General features: G+C 45.7%; 1 protein-coding gene across 1 annotated transcript; it reads right to left on the bottom strand.

Annotated features, from left to right (window-relative positions):
• Positions 1 to 11,421: 11,421 nt before the first annotated feature.
• On the bottom strand, positions 11,422 to 17,122 carry LOC123149149 (conserved oligomeric Golgi complex subunit 7). The gene is made up of 10 exons (XM_044568681.1): positions 16,639 to 17,122; positions 15,451 to 15,540; positions 15,218 to 15,337; positions 15,035 to 15,136; positions 14,693 to 14,940; positions 14,366 to 14,511; positions 14,050 to 14,248; positions 13,218 to 13,884; positions 12,256 to 12,588; positions 11,422 to 11,889 (listed from the first exon to the last, which is right to left on the bottom strand). Exons 1-10 carry the CDS (start codon positions 16,924 to 16,926, stop codon positions 11,611 to 11,613), a joined length of 2,472 nt encoding a protein of 823 aa, XP_044424616.1. The 5' UTR covers positions 16,927 to 17,122; the 3' UTR covers positions 11,422 to 11,610.
• Between the last annotated feature and the right edge of the window lie 214 nt (positions 17,123 to 17,336).

Here is a 17,336-nt window from a genome sequence, read left to right as displayed (position 1 = left end):
ATCTATCCCCTAGGAGCATGCGCGTAGTACCGAGGTTTTTGATGACTTGTAGATTTTTGCAATAAGTATGTGAGTTCTTTATGACTAATGTTGAGTCCATGGATTATACACACTCTCACCCTTCCATCCTTGCTAGCCTCTTCGGTACCGTGCATTGCCCTTTCTCACATTGAGAGTTGGTGCAAACTTCGCCGGTGCATCCAAACCCCGTGATATGATATGCTCTATCACACATAAACCTCCTTATATCTTCCTCAAAACAGCCACCATACCTACCTATTATGGCATTTCCATAGCCATTCCGAGATATATTGCCATGCAACTTTCCACCATCCAGTTTATCATGACACATTCATCATTGTCATATTGCTAGCATGATCATGTAGTTGACATAGTATTTGTGGCAAAGCCACCATTCATAATTCTTTCATACTTGTCACTCTTGATTCATTGCATATCCCGATACACCGCCGAAGCCATCCATATAGAGTCATACTTTGTTCTAGTATCGAGTTGTAATCATTGAGTTGTAAATAAATAGAAGTGTGATGATCATCATTCAATAGAGCATTGTCCCAAAAAAAGAGAAAGGCCAAAGAAAAAAAAGAAGGCCCCAAAAAATTAAATAAATAAAAAGGGGCAATATTACTATCCTTTTACCACACTTGTGCTTCAAAGTAGCACCATGTTCTTCATATAGAGAGTCTCTTGAGTTATCACTTCCATATACTAGTGGGAATTTTTATTATAGAACTTGGCTTGTATATTCCAACAATGGGCCTCCTCAAGTGCCCTAGGTCTTCATGGGCAAGCAAGTTGGATGCACACCCACTAGTTTCTTTTGTTGAGCTTTCATACATTTATAGCTCTAGTGCATCCGTTGCATGGCAATCCCTACTCCTTGCATTAACATCAATCGGTGGGCATCTCCATAGCCCATTGATTAGCCTCGTTGATGTGAGACTTTCTCCCTTTTGTCTTCTCCACATAACCCCCCTCATTATTCTATTCCACCCATAGTGCTATATCCATGGCTCGCGCTCATGTATTGCGTGAAAGTTTATGAGTTTGAGATTACTAAAGTATGAAACAATTGCTTGGCTTGTCATCGGGGTTGTGCATGATGAGAGCATTCTTGTGTGACGAAAATGAAATATGACTAAACTATATGGTTTTGTAGGGATGAACTTTCTTTGGCCATGTTATTTTGAGAAGACATAATTGCTTTGTTAGTATGCTTGAAGTATTATTATTTTTATGCCAATACGAACTTTTGTATTGAATCTTTCGGATCTAAATATTCACACCACAACTAAGAAGAATTACATTGAAATTATGTCAATTAGCATTCCACATCAAAAATTATCTTTTTATCATTTACCTACTCGAGGACGAGCAGGAATTAAGCTTGGGGATGCTTGATACGTCTCCAACGTATCTATAATTTTTGATTGCTCCATGCTATATTATCTACTGTTTTAGGCAATATTGGGCTTTATTATCCACTTTTATATTACTTTTGGTACTAACCTATTAACCGGAGGCCCAGCCCAGATTTGCTGTTTTATGCCTATTTCAATGTTTCGAAGAAAAGGAATATCAAACGGAGTCGAAACGGAACGAAATCAACTGGAGAAGTTGTTTTTGGAAGGAAACCTACCGAATAGACTTGGACCCTACATCAGAAGATGAAGGAGGTGCTCACAAGGGTAGGGGGCGCGCCCCCTTCCTCATGGCCCCCCCTTCGGTCCACCGACGTATTCCTTTCACCCATATATACCTACGTACCCTAAAACTTCCAGAACAAGGATTAGATCGGGAGTTCCGCCGCTAGAAGCCTCCGTAGCCACCGAAAACCAATCTAGACTCGTTCCGGCACCCTGCCGGAGGGGGAAATCCTTCTCCGGTGGCCATCTTCATCATGCCGGTGCTCTCCATGACGAGGAAGGAGTAGTTCTCCCTCGGGGCTGAGGGTATGTACCAGTAGCTATGTGTTTGATCTCTCTCTCTCTCTCTCGTGTTCTTGAGGTGATACAATCTTGATGTATCGCGAGCTTTGCTATTATAGTTGGATCTTATGTTTCTCCTCCCCCTCTACTCTCTTGTAATGAATTGAGTTTTCCCCTTGAAGTAATCTTATCGGATTGAGTCTTTAAAGATTTGAGAACACTTGATGTATGTCTTGCCGTGCGTATCTGTGGTGACAATGGGATACCACGTGATTCACTTGATGTATGTTTTGGTGATCAACTTGCGGGTTCCGCCCATGAACCTATGCATAGGGGTTGGCACACGTTTTCGTCGTGATTCTCCGATAGAACTTTGGGGCACTCTTTGAGGTTCTATGTGTTGGTTGAATAGATGAATCTGAGATTGTGTGATGCATATCGTATAATCATACCCACGGATACTTGAGGTGACATTGGAGTATCTAGGTGACATTAGGGTTTTGATTGATTTGTGTCTTAAGGTGTTATTCTAGTATGAACTCTAGGGATGTTTGTGACACTTATAGGAATAGCCCAATGGATTGATTGGAAAGAATAACTTTGAGGTGGTTTCATACCCTACCATAATCTCTTCGTTTGTTCTCCGCTATTAGTGACTTTGGAGTGACTCTTTGTTGCATGTTGAGGGATAGTTATGTGATCCAATTATGTTAGTATTGTTGAGAGGACTTGCACTAGTGAAAGTATGAACCCTAGGCCTTGTTTCAACGCATTGCAATACCGTTTACGCTCAGTTTTATCATTCGTTACCTTGCTGTTTTTATAATTTCAGATTACAAATACCTTTATCTACTATCCATATACCACTTGTATCACCATCTCTTCGCCGAACTAGTGCACCTATACAATTTACCATTGTATTGGGTGTGTTGGGGACACAAGAGACTCTTTGTTATTTGGTTGCAGGGTTGCTTGAGAGAGACCATCTTCATCCTACGCCTCCCATGGATTGATTAACCTTAGGTCATCCACTTGAGGGAAATTTGCTACTGTCCTACAAACCTCTGCACTTGGAGGCCCAACAACGTCTACAAGAAGAAGGTTGTGTAGTAGACATCACACAGCACCACGCCGTCCTGACGCCGACCCAGTCGCAAACGGCAGCCATCTCTGGTATGTAATATATGCCTTCAACCTATAACAAAATTGGATCTTGTTATCAGTACGTGCGGAATGTTGTGGGTCAAGTCAATACTTAGCATTGGTTGACTGTGAGCAACTCAGAAATTAGACATGTGAACTGCAGTGTATCTCAGTAAGTTCTGAAGAGAAGAGAAACATCACCTGTCCATCTGTGTGCAGATGTTTTTCTCTGCTCCAGAATTCCTAAGATTTTTCTTGTCTTCCAAACTAGAGCTGGTCCAACATAGAACTATATTGCTTTAGAGTTCAATTCAGAAGGAGATTGATCATACCCAAATCAGACACACCAAGAGTCTGTCTCACCTGTTGCTGCATTGCTTTGATCGCAGGGAACCAGGCTCTCAAAACCGAGTCAAACTCCGACAGCGAGTCATTGGTCGAGATAGGGGCGGCCGATGCAAGTGAAGCGACGAGTCATCAGATACCAGGTTTATAAGAAGGTATGTAGAGATCAAGTCTGGGTCCAGTTATTATCAGGATACAACATAGAAACCCACACTACCAGTAGTAGTCTGAATCTAAGAACGCACCCTGTTTGTCTGATCTTTGCAGCTGCTAGATTTGAGTGGTATCCTCACTGTATTCTTCTGTGGTATTGTGATGTCACATTACACCTGGCATAACGTGACAGAGATAATTACAACAAAGTAACCTTAGTTCTTAGTCTGTGTTATTTCAATATAAGCAATCTTCTATTCAGTCAAAAACTGTTGTAGGTGCTACTATGAGTAGTGCTTGTAATTTTGTTTTGCTGTACCAATCATCAATTAATTCCCTCGTTACTACTATGTAGGGGATGTTACTGTTCAGTCAAAAACCTGCATTGCAAGATATACTGCAGTGCATGTCCTTGTGGTACTATGGGGTTTATTAGCTGTTTGGAGATGTACTCATATTGTGGCATGTATTTTATTAGCTATATGATTAGACATGTCGGTTTTATTATCAAAATATGAACTGTAATAGTCATAATATTGGGCTGTTGGGAGCCTCACCTTTTTGTGCACAATACATTTAGCAGACATATCCACACTGAGTGCTTATGAAATAGCTATGTGTCCTGCACAATAAGTGCTTGTTCATTTGGTTCTCTCTAAACTTTGTTTGTATGCTTGAGAGCAAATTTAGTTGATTATTTGATGGAGCACTAAGACTGCGCGTGGATCATTTTTTAAGATCTAAAACTGCTCGTCGTTCCTGTGATGATGTAGTTTAGTATATCTCAATTGAATCATGACATCTGGTGCAATCCTTGGTGAAAAATTGTATGGGTAAATGATCACTAAACTAAGGAGGCTTAACCTGATAATAACTGGTGCATGTATATGTTTGGGTGCTTGTCAATTAGAGAATGTATGTGATAGCATGTCTGTATTATGTGCCAGTGTAGCTGTACTGATGCTTTGGTTTTCATCCGTGCAGCAGAGGACAAGGGCGTCATGGCCAACCAAGGCGCATGGTGCTCGCAAGCGGCGAACGGAGGCTGTTTGACATCGGCACGGAGGAGGACGGGCATGGACGGAGGAGGACATAGCACCTCTCTTCTTCCAGGTTCTTCTCCTTATCTTCACTTAATGTGTATGCCTGTGTTCCAGCTCACCCATGGTCTTGTTTGTCCTGCAGGTTAGTGAGCAGCTTCAGGAGGAGTTCAAGCATGACCACCAAGAGGCACCACCGCAGCAACAGGTAGCATGTCCATCTCCACCTCCCTCTCCCTCTGCTCCCAATCCTTTTTATTAGATTATGTTGAGTACATTCTGAACCCCCTGATGTGACACAAGTATATGCACATGCTATGGTTTAAGTGTTGCTTGTGTATGGTAAATAGGTTGAGCACCCACCGCTGTTTGATACTTTCTTGTTTAGGATTCTATTCCTCTATGCGTATAATCTCCAGACCATGATCAAGCATACACACATGGTTGATTTGCATGGAATGATTACTACTAACTAAAGATGGAAGCAGACTTCTTCACATAAAGGAAGATATGTCTGTTTTAGTAATATAAACAAATAAAACAAGATTGTTTGCATACAATCAGATCATTCTCACTTATTAGTTGAGTTCTAAGTACGTAGAATCTTTAGTTCTCTGGTTATATTATAGTCGGAATTATACTGTGTGACTGAGTTCTGTTGGGAGTGTGCATGATTTTATCCATAGCTGGCACTATGGATAGAGCTTTGTGTGTAATCTGGAGTTGTTCCCGTTATTGTTCTATCCATTTATTGGTGTTACATGTGTAGCCAGTAACGAGGACCTGCACTTGTGCCATGCATATTCATATAGTCTCTATTGTCTTGTATGAATATCTCATTTTAACTAGCTCGGCTAAAAAAGCTTGGTACTATCTGAAATCTGTTTATCATTATATAAAGAATTTTCCTTTACTCCTTTAATACTTTTTTGAATGGAATGTTCATATTATATTGGCTCCAGTTTTTCTGATTCTTCTCAGCTGATTCATGTAACAGGGCGACTGTGGAAGGCATGTTGTATTTCTGTCAGCCCAGTCCTGACTATGTTTGTCTGTGAGTCCGACATTTGATCGTTGTTGAAGGAGCTCCATACTGAAGAAGAAAACACTTGTAGAGCTTGTAACATTACTTGGCGAGCTTGTAAAGTACTATAGAGCTTGTAAAGCATTGTATACGTTAGAGCTTGTATTACGTGTCATTTGTAGAGCTTGTAGTGAATCTGGCTATTGTTATTTGAATAATTATGTGTGTTTTCTGCTTGCCTATTTAAATACTAGTTATTTTCTTACTATGAAATTCAAATATGATGTCAAATTGAAATATGAAGAATCTGAGCCTAATAGCTGGGACCCATTTATCAGAACCTGACAAGTGGGACCTGTTTGACTAATGGACCCATTTTATAAAAAAAGAAAACTAAAACTGCTGGTACAAAAAGGCCATGGCCCAGAAAATAAAAAAGGCCAAATTGTAGGGCTTGGCCCGTGTAGTTCACCAAAATTAGCAGAAAAAAATATAAATGGGCTAAACTGTTGGGCTAGGCCCATGTAGAAAATCGAATTGGATCGAGCTGATTCTTGTGCCACATCAGATTGCCACGTCGGATGCCTACGTGGCCTAGGGAGGCTGCTAGTGACCAAAACAAAACAATAGGCATATTTTGATCGTAAACGTCTACGACCTTCTCACAGAGAAGGTCGTTAATTTTAGTTTACGACCGCCAGCTTTTGACCTTCTGTTTTTGGTCACAAAAAGGTCGCAAATGAAAAACAATGACGTTTCAGTGACCAATAGTCAAGGTCACAACTTGACATATTTCTTGTAGCGTTTCCATTTACTGTAATGATGCCACGTGGACCGGGCATCTTAAGCATGAGGGAAGCGTAATACGGTATTACGTTAAAGCGAGCGAAAGCTTCGCGTCCGAGTAGTGCTTGATAGCCGCTTTGGAACGGAGCGATGTGGAAGGTTAAATTTTCGCTGCGGAAGTTATCGGGGAGGCCGAATATGACCTCTAGTAGCAGGGAGCCCGTGCAATGGGCTTGAGGGCCTGGCGTTACTCCTTTAAAGGTAGTATTGCTATGGCTAATTTTTGTTGGGTCTATCCCCATTTTGCGGATTTTGTCCTGATATATCAGGTTTAAACTACTGCCGCCGTCCATCAGGACTCGTGTGAAGTGGTATCTGTCAATTATCGGGTCTAACACCAAGGCAGCCCATCCTGCACGCCGGATACTTGCCGAGTAATCTCGATGGTCGAAGGTGATCGGTTGGGACGACCAGTGGCAGAACTCCATGGTGATAAGCCCTGGGGCATGTGTCTCTAGGAGTGCCACTTTGTTTCTCCCCTTTGTCACGTGTAACACGTTTACTGTTTTGACTTCTGGTGGGAATTTCTTCTGTTCCCCAGTACTTCGCTTGCGAGGCTCGTCCTCGTCTTCGCTTGGTGTATCCTACCCCTTGTGTTCGGCGTTGAGCTTGCCGGACTGCTTGAAGACCCAACATTATCTATGGGTATGGTTTGCAGGTTTATCGGGGGTGTTGTGGATCTGACATATTTTATCCAGAATCTTGTTTAGGCTGGACAGTTCGTCTCTGTTGTCTTTGCACGACAGCTTTTGCTGACCTGGCCGAGAGCTTCTGAATCCGGCATTTACCGCCGTGCTCTTCGGGCTGTCTTCTTTATTCCGACGCTTGTTTTTGCTGCGTCGTGGTTTCCCGTTTTCGTCCCTGACTTCGGATGTACTTGGGTCGCTGGTGCTGCATCGGGCTAACCAGCTATCCTCGCCCGCGCAAAAGCGGGTCATGAGGCTTGTTAATGCTGCCATTGTTCTCGGCTTTTCTTGGCTGAGGTGTCTGGCAAGCCATTCGTCTCGAACGCTGTGCCTAAAAGCTGCTAAGGCTTCGACGTCTGGGCAGTCGACTATTTGGTTCTTTTTAGTGAGGAACCTGTTCCAAAGTTTTCAGGCTGACTCTCCGGGCTGTTGAGTTATATGACTTAAATCGTCTGCATCCGGAGGTCGGACATAGGTCCCTTGAAAATTTGTCCGAAAAGCGTCTTTGAGCTCTTCCCAGCTTCCAATGGAGTTTACGGGGAGGCTTTTAAGCCAGTGCCGAGCTGGCCCTTTGAGCTTGAGGGGTAAGTACTTGATGGCATGGAGATCGTCTCCTCGAGCCATATGGATATGGAGGATGTAGTCCTCAATCCAGACCCCAGGGTCTGTCGTTCCGTCGTACGCCTCTATGTTTACGGGTTTGAATCCCTCTGGAAATTCATGGTCCAGCACCTCATTGGTGAAACATAGGGGGTGTGCGGCACCCCTGTATTTGGGTGTACCGTGGTGTTGGGATGTTTGTTGTGTTGTATTGCGTGCTGGAGCACGCTTGCGTGGCCCGTAGATGGATCTGGTTGCGCCGTCTTTTTTATGCGAGCCTTCACGTGGATTGCGTACTGGCTTATGTGCGGTGTCGTTTGCCGCTTTATGTTGGCCACGAGGTCGTCTATCCGACCGGATGGTCGTTTTGTTTTTTGATTGCGGGGGATCTAAGGCCTCCTCATCGAATTCAGGTAGCAACTTTCGCTTCGGGTAGCTCTTGGTGTGGCGATTACCGTCGTGCTTCGCTTCAGTGTTGAGTACTTCACTCCATCTGATTCTGAGTGTGTCTTGTGCAGCCCTGAGCCTTTGCTTCTGCTTTTTCAGACTCCTTGCAGTGGCAACAAGCTTTTTATGGGTATTCTGTTGCTCCGGGTGCCTGTCCGGTGTGGTGTTATCCGGACTGTTATCTTTGACGGAGTCGGGTTGTTCGGTTTGATTCTCCGTGTTGCCGTGGTCGGACGATGGTTCAATGCCGTGTTTGTCGTCCGCTGGCTCACCTTGCTTTATCGCTGGATTTATATGATCGCTATTTTGCCGAGGCGGGATTTGGAGCGGCGCTTATGCCGCCGCTTTGACTGCTTTTCAAGGGAACAACCCTTCGATGCGTCCTTCCGCTCTTCGTCGTTGTTTTCTTTGGGTGCGTCCACCATGTATACATCATATGATGAAGTGGGCGTCCAGTGCCTTGTGGGCAGTGGTTCCTGTTCGTCTCCTGCATCGTCGTCCATACCGTCGATGTCTTCGGAGTCGAAGTCGAGCATGTCGGTCAAATCATCGACAGTGGCTACTAAGTGGGTGGTGGGTGGGCGGCGAATTTCTTAGTCATCCGCATCCCAATCCTGACAGGGAGAGAGACCTTAATGAGTTCAGTATGTCGCCGAAGGGCGAGTGCTGAAAGATATCCGCGGAGGTGAACTCCATGATCGACGCCCAGTCGGATTCGATAGGCACGGGCGCAGGCGGTTCGGAGTCCGTGGCCGGGGAAGAATCCGGTAGTTCGGCGTCACGACTCCCGTGAAGGGTAAGGTCGATACTCGGCTCGATCGCCGCTGAGAATACGACCTCCGTGGCGGGGTCTATTCACCCGTCCAGGGATGGCGCAATTGGCTCCGAATTGAGGGCCGGAGCGGTTGTCGGTGCGGTCTCCTGAACACTGTCCGATGGTAGAGCTAAATCATGCTCATCGTGACCGTGCGGCGCACTCGGCAGGGGCTCGAATCCGTCGAAGATCAAGTCTCCGCGGATGTCGGTCGTGTAGTTTAAGCTTCCAAACCTGACCTGGTGGCCAGGGGCGTAACTCTCGATCTGCTCCAGATGGCCAAGCGAGTTGGCCCGCAGTGCGAAGCCGCCGAATACAAAGATCTGTCCGGGAAGAAAGGTCTCACCCTGGACTGCATCGCTATCGATGATCGAAGGAGCCATCAAGCCTAACGGTGACGACACAGAGGAACTCTCAATGAAAGCACCAATGTCAGTGTCAAAACCGGCGGATCTCGGGTAGGGGGTCCCAAACTATGCATCTAAGGCGGATGGTAACAGGAGGCAGGGGACACAATGTTTTACCCAGGTTCGGGCCCTCTTGATGGAGGTAAAACTCTACGTCCTGCTTGATTGTTCTTGATAATATGAGTAGTACAAGAATTGATCTACCACGAGATCGGAGAGGCTAAACCCTAGAAGCTAGCCTATGGTATGATTGTATGTTGTCCTACGGACTAAAACCCTCCGGTTTATATAGACACCGGAGGAGGCTAGGGTTACACAAGGTCGGTTACAAAGGAGGAGATATGCATATCCGTATTGCCTAGCTTGCCTTCCACGCCAAGTAGAGTCCCATCCGAACACGGGACGAAGTCTTCAATCTCGTATCTTCATAGTCCAACAGTCCGGCCAAAGGATATAGTCCGGCTGTCCGGACCCCCCTAATCCAGGACTCCCTCAGCAGTCATGTGAGCAGTGGCGCCCGAGTCCATGTACCAGTCACCACCGCCACCATAGGAGCTCGGTGATGGGGCGGAGTGCAGGGCAGCGAGCAAGGCCGGGTCCCACGGTGGCGGCACCTGAGGAGGGTAGGACCCTCCGTAGGCCGGTGCGGGAGCAGCCCCGAAGGCCGAAGCGGCGGCACCATAGGCGGGCGCGGCCCCATAAGCCAGCACGGCGGCGGCGCCATAGGCCGGGCGGACCCGTAGGCCGGTGCTGGCGGGGGGGGGGGGGCACCGTAGCCGCTGTAAGGAGCGGCGTTCTGCGCGGCGAATAGGGCCTGGTGGCCCGCCGGGCGGTGCGGCGTGGGGAAGGAGGCGCGCGGTGGAGGGAGGTCGCGCGGGGAGGAGAGGTGGAGGCGGCGGCTTGGGGCGGCGGCTAGGGTTAGCGGAAGCTGGAAGATCGACTTGCGATAGATACCATGTAGAGAATGATTTGGTGCATCAATGATTGATTGATCGTGCACTAGGCACATATATATAGGTACAAGGGGTGCAACCGATATCTTGTCTCCTAAGATACACATACATACAGAGGGAGACAGATACAACAGGTATTGCATACAGGATCCAGACCTACGTACATGTACACATATTCAACAATGGCCAACCAAATGCCCAAAGAGCCGGTTCAGAGGTGCATTCAGTGGACTGCTCCTCCACTTGGATCTATCAAACTGAATTCAGATGCGTCCTACTGCCAGTCAGGCGAATGCTGGGCGGGTGCCGTCGCCAGAGATCACAGTGGCCGGGTTGTTCTGTCGGTTGGGAAACAGATACAGGCATCGAGCAGTGTGGAAGAGGCCGAAGCGAGAGCAGCCCTGACGGGTTTGCATACGCTAGCCGCAGTGTACAAGGGCCCGGTTGAAGTGGAAATGGACTGCAAATCTGTAATTAAGGACCTGACCTCTGTTGGTCCCTGCCTTTCCCCGTGCTTTGGAGTAATCTGTGACATAAAGGAGACACTGGCGTTGTTCACCAGCCATAGATTCTCCTCGGTTGGGAGGGAATGCAAGGCTTTGGCCCACGAACTAGCAGCTGAGGCTAGACAGAAGGGTGATCTACTAATCATTGATGGAATACCAGACAGACTACGAGGCATGATGATCAGGGATCGCCCACCCCTCTCTTGAGTAACTCAGTTACTCTTGATTCTCAAAAAAAAGAAAGACATACCGCCTAAGTTTTGTACATATGAGCCACGGAAAACCCTATAAACCCTACAGTATGTTCAGACCCAAACCCTACACCATCACTAAATTGCCGAAAATCCAAAACACAAAACCGAAAAGCTAGGCAACAACAGGCCGCGTCCCCACTAATATGTCTCCATAACACATGTACGACTTCTGGTTAAACACTGGCACCTGCCGACCAACAATTTCCCTATTGTTTCTTTTTTGGTCAACTTACTGACAGGCTGCAAGTGCTAAATTCTTCTGTAATACAGTGCGGTATTTCTATACTTATATCTGAAAGCAGTGCAGTTAACAACTTACAAGGTCAAAGCTCACCGTCACCAAAAAGTTGGAAAAGAAGAAAAGCAAAGGTCACACGAGCACATTGCATGCCTTTACATTAACTTCGATTTGCAAAAATACCACAGCGATCAGCATCGTTTCACTACTCTAGCGAGATGCGCCGGATCTTGGAGACGAGATGGGCGGTGGGGAGGTCCAGCTGGGTCCCGCCATCCGATTTTATCAGGTCGCGGACCTGGTCCCTCGGGGTCGAGATGCAGGCGTGGAAGGTGGAGAGGAATGGAGGGATCGGCATCGACAGTGCCGAGAGGACGTTGTTCAGGTACTCGATGTCCGCCGCGAGCTGCTGGGCGCCCCGGTCCGTGATGTAGTGGATCCCGCGCAGCTGCTCCATGAACAGGGCGGTGGCACCCTCGGCGACCTGAGACATGGAAACGAAGGTCAAGAAAACATACTATAATTTTCGGCATGTTTTGAATTCAAAGCATTTGATTTCATGCTTTTTTATTATTTGTTGTTATGTAAATATGACAAGACTGTTGAGGGGATTTAATGTATTGTTCTGTTCAATTGTGATGCACATATTTTCAATATGTATAACGCACAGTTCCCTACATAATTTGCAACATAAAACAAAATAAGCATTGGAGCACGGTTGATTTTGTTGACAGCATATTTTACAAGTAAACAGGGTAATGGACACTCTTATTGAAGATGCTAGGTAATGGACACTCTTATTGAAGATGCTAAGTCCAGATTATGTGACTTCGAATGTGGTATCACTTACCTTGAATATCCACTCTGTAGCAAAGAACTGAGCCTCATCATTGCCAGCCTCACTGCCTGAGATGCCTTCAGCGAGAGGCTCCAACTGCTGTGGCAAAGTGAGGAGATACTCCCCGACACTGGTCACGTATGACTGTGGGTACGCACTGAAGCTTGGAAGAGGAAGACCACCCTGCTCCTCCACGGACGACCAGATTGGGAGGCGGGCAATCTCACAGAGACGCTGCCGGACTTTGGAAATGAGCACATCATATACAAGCTCGTTTACTTTGTCTGAGAAGGCCGCAACTCTTTGTGACGTGACGGGAAGAGCGTGGAACCTTGGATCTTTTGACTGTACAACAGAAACAAGTTTCTTTAAATGAACAGAGGATGAAGGGCAAATAAATTCTATGTGCAAGAATCAAGAGGTATATGAATAGGTTCTATGCCAGAGCTGAATACTAATAACTTAATGTAATACTTCCTCCGTTCCTAAATATATGACGTTTTGGTAGTTTAAATTGAACTACCAACACGTCATATATTTAGGAACAGAGGGAGTACAAAAGAAAGTTGCTGCTAAATTTCATGTGGAGCAAGAGATTATAATCAAATCAAACCCAACAGTTTTACTCCATATGTTCTGTTCAAAGTAAATACATGGACTCGCTCATGATCAGCAATCTTGAGCAACCATGTAAAGAGCATATAACATGATCAAGCATACATATTTTACCAAACACAGAAGTCCATCATTTTCTAGAGAATAGACATGCTGACTCAGCCCAATAAGAAAATGCAGTCTGCGGTCTGAACCATCAGATCAAAAGTCAAATAACTCGGGACTTGATTGCTACTTAAATAAGAGTAGGGTTAACATGCATCGTTTGCAAGTTCAGTCACTAGCTAATTGTTCAGATTTACAGTTGACCCCTGCGTTGTAACACTAAATGCAAGACATTTTAGAAGCATATAACTTACCTGTTCTAGCACAGTGAGGAGTTTCTTAGACTTGTCTGGTAGATTGGTGAGTCGAATGGTTGCAATATCAAGTGCTGCCCTCCCACCCAGAGGTGCTCCCGAGTTGTCATCAGCAGTACCAGCAGATGATTTATCCATGCTAGAACCAAATCCGGAAAGAGAAAAGTTTGTTCCAATCCTGGCAAGAGTAGCCCTTAAAGAAGCTTCGAAAACTGAGGTCCTGCTAGTTAAGCAATCGGCAACTGTAAGAACCTGCAAAGCACCCTGGACAATTGACCATTCTTCCTCTTCAGACACATCCACCAATCGTGGTGCTTCCTTTTTCTCTAATCCTGCATCTTTTTTCAAGGCATCAGTATGTGTGGTATTATCCAACCCACATACCGTCCTCAGGGACTTCAAAGTTTCTTGTAGATTAGATATGTATTGCAGCATGACGTCATCAAGAGCCAGTACCAGTTCATCTGCCTCTGATCCACCAGTGAGACTAATGCATCTCTCAACAGCTGCTTCAAGAAGTACTATCATCTGTGGGATGGATTCCTCCATCCTACGGACAGTTTCACTTAGCTCTATACCTTGTGCACCTAAACCACGGGAGATGGCTCCACGGATATCTATACCGGCCATCGCAGCAGAAAGCACAGCGCGCTCCATCTGCCCGTACCTACATGACATGAAACTTAGTATACACTACACAGAACTAACTGCTTAGTGCTATGCATTAATAACTACAACTTGTTGTAAATACAGGAGGTAACAAGATGCGACATAAGTTTTTTTCATCTTCTTTCCTTTGCTTTTATCAGATAAAACGACTTTAAATGCTTACCTCATCTTAAAGGTTTCATATGGGGAATAAATAGCTTTCAATGTATTCAGCACAACTCCAAGATCTGATTCTGAAAATAAGTGCTGAATGTTCCGAGCAAAAGTGCCAGTCATGTTGTGCAATTCGATTAGTGCAGCAAGATGTTTATTCTGCAATTTGATGCTTTTTGGCAAGTCACCTGATATAACATCCAGTACACCTGGAGACAGAGAAAATAAATCAACTAATTAAGGAACAAAACTAAGTGCTCTTCCGCAACAAACAAGAAAAAATAACCAATAACTTGCCAATAAACAAACAAATACGCGAAGTATACCTTTTGCAACAGATCTGGTTTCAGGAACAGCATCCCCAGTTGCTACATTAACACGAGAGACAAAGCTTGAATTCAACTCACTCATGGTCTCCACAAGTACTTTTGGGACCAGTGATCTGTATTCTTCAGGGAATGCAGTCAAGCACCTGCAAGTATTAGCATTTTAGAACACTACAGTTTATAGATAGTCAGTGGGGCAAACATTTTTCATGTGGCCCAAAGATTAGTTACAAACTGCTGCCATGGGCCACCTAGTGTGTGACTTAATTTAGAACCACAAGTATTTGTCAACACAGAATAAAAGAAAACAGGATCACATGGACATACCACTTCCATTCTTGTTCAAGGTAAAGTAGTGTCTCATCATAGAAACTTGGCAGCCAGCTTGAGAATGAGACACTAGTGATTTCACCACCACGCTTCTCCACCTCTGCCCTGTTGGCCCTTTGCTTTAGGTCAAAATCTTCCCAGAGTTTCTTCAGAGGCTTGATATGAATCTTAGTGTATTGCACCTCTAGTGACTTGAACCTCCCAATACGTGTCAATATACCACGAAGATCTTGCACGGCATCAATCTTTCAACCAAAATTGCACAGGAAGAGGTTCAAAATAAAATAAATAAAGATGTTTCATGGAGTGTTAACAATGAGCTAATTTTGAGACAGAAACCTTGCGGTTAGAAAGGGCATCCAATAAACGGGGCTGAACCATTTCGTCCAGCCTTTCTTCCAATACTTCAAGCTGCTTTCTCACATTAGCAAACTCTGCAACCTGAAAGCAACATTTAACAAGCTAAATGAAAAGGCCCTGCATAGATGCTTGGTGAGAAAGAGAGAGGGGAGAGTAAAGTACCTCCCCAACTGCTGACAAGCAATGTCTCATGGTTGCCAGGGTTTCTGCGGCTTTTGGAAGATCGCCACTCGAAAACACATCCTCAACACTTTGGCTCAACTGAGCTAGTCCAGCTGCATCCTGCAGTTCCAGCCAACAGAATCTCACAATTATTAGATAAGAACTTACCACTTGAGTAAAGCAGGTACTCTAGTGACATGTGCCGTGCCATGGTAGATACTATTAAAACATACCTGCAATGTCGTGTATGCAGCTTCCATGCGTTGTTTCACAGTATCAATTCGTGCTAGCGCAGTTATTGACTCAGCAGATGAGCCCTCAGCCTGGTTGGAGAAATTATCATAAGTACTTGGTTAACAGACACATTTACAAAATAAAGCTGAAAATGTGTGCGAAATTTGTTCGTGATACATGCAGATGGCATGTGTGCTTTTAACTTCACTAATATATACTTCCCAATGTTCCCATTGCATTAGAATAAGGAAACAATAATTCCAAATAATCTAGCATGAATCAAATCCAATTGTATTCCGCAAAAAAGCCATACAAAATGCTGTTGTAGTCATACAATTGTATTAGACAGTTACATTGCAGTCAGAAGTACACACTCAATCACACTGGGAGAAAAATGTTACTGCTGCAGCTCTTTCGAGAAGATTCTAAACATGTAATTAACTAGAACTATAGGTCTCAGTATTTTATGGCAATAACGTACATGCTTAGACACAGTTTACATGGACATCAGCTCTGAATTTTGTGAGTTTCTATGTACTTTATACAGTATGCTCAAGAGTTTTCTGTGTGCATAATTATGATGTAGGAGTATATAAGTACAAAACATGGTAGCATCCCAAACTAATATGTTCTTCTTCCTTATTTTTCTAACTTAGTACCAAAATCTAGCAGGGTTTCACTAAGCCCAGGAAAATTGAGGGATCAGATTCCACATAACAACAAAGGAGACAGTGCGTCCAAAGGCCAAATAGATCAAATCAAAGCTTAAACTGTGAATTTGGTACTATTTTGGATAGTGCTATCTAACATTATGTTATGGACGTAGCATAATAATTTTATTGTCTTAGAAACAAAATGCTATGTACAAGGCAAAGACCACACAGATACAAATGACATGGCCTCGGAATTTGAGATCCAGATCCAGTTAAAAACATGGTGGCGACAGCAGAGTCCTAACTGTAAGCATGAAGGAGTCATACATGCTCAAACTGAATCATAGCTAAACCACTCCCAGCCTGAATTGCAGTATGAGAATTAGCACATTTGCACCGATAACCTACTGCAGAACACCCATCCAAACGAGTCTCGATTTCGCGACAGTACATACATGCCGGGCGCGAACGCGCGCGAGATCCAGATCCGACTGGGGACGACAGAGGGGCGGTGGGAAGAGCGGGGGCACCTGCCTGGGAGAGGGACTGGAGGACGGAGGCGAGGTGGGAGCGCAGCGCGAGGGCGTCGTCGCGGAGCCTGAGCGCGTCGCGGCAGGCGAGCGGGACGCGGCGGAGCGCGTCGGCGCTGTCCCGCTCGAGCGCGGCCCCCGCGTCGTCGGCCGCGGCGCGGAGCCGCTCCTCGGCGTCGGCGAGGAAGCGGTCGAGCGGCTCGGACGGGTGCCGCGCGTCCAGCGCCGCGTTGATCCACCGCTTCGGGTCGAACCCCTCCGCCCCGAACTCCGACGCGTCCACCACCACCATTTTCCTCCGCCGGGCCGCGCCCCGCGAGGGCCTTCCCCTCTGCCCTTCCTCCTCCTCCGCAGCGGCGACCTCGGCCCGCCGGAGAATTGGACGGCGCCTCGGAGTTTGGAGGCTGTTGCTGCGCGGCTTGCCTGCTCACCTCCGCGTCTCCTCACTTGCCAGTTGCCACCGAAGCAACGACCACCATGGCACGGGGGCAAGTCACTTTGTTGGAGTTCACGGGAAAAACGTCTTTAGGTTAGACGTATTGTGCGAACTAGTCACGGTATCATGTACTATTCCGTTTTCCCCAGGGGTAAGCGAGAAACACATCCGGAAAGGATATTTTTTGGATAACCAAAAATCTTCACTATCGTGGCCAAAAAAAACCATTATAATCCGTTTGCATATCTGCGTTCCTGGTGACAAAG

The sequence above is a fragment of the Triticum aestivum genome, chromosome 7A (assembly GCF_018294505.1).
Source record: "Triticum aestivum cultivar Chinese Spring chromosome 7A, IWGSC CS RefSeq v2.1, whole genome shotgun sequence".
In the NCBI taxonomy this organism is placed as follows: Eukaryota; Viridiplantae; Streptophyta; class Magnoliopsida; order Poales; family Poaceae; genus Triticum; species Triticum aestivum.
The sequence above is the reverse complement of the archived record's forward strand: the minus strand, read 5'-3'. Positions and strand labels throughout refer to the sequence as shown.

Coding starts and splice junctions, on each gene's coding strand:
- LOC123149149 (XM_044568681.1), bottom strand. CDS start 16,926: ATGGTGGTGGTGGACGCGTCGGAGTTCGGGGCGGAGGGGTTCGACCCG. Junction 14,941..15,034: donor ATGCCCTTTCTAACCGCAAG/GTTTCTGTCTCA, acceptor TTTGGTTGAAAG/ATTGATGCCGTGCAAGATCT. Junction 14,512..14,692: donor CTTGAACAAGAATGGAAGTG/GTATGTCCATGT, acceptor TAATACTTGCAG/GTGCTTGACTGCATTCCCTG.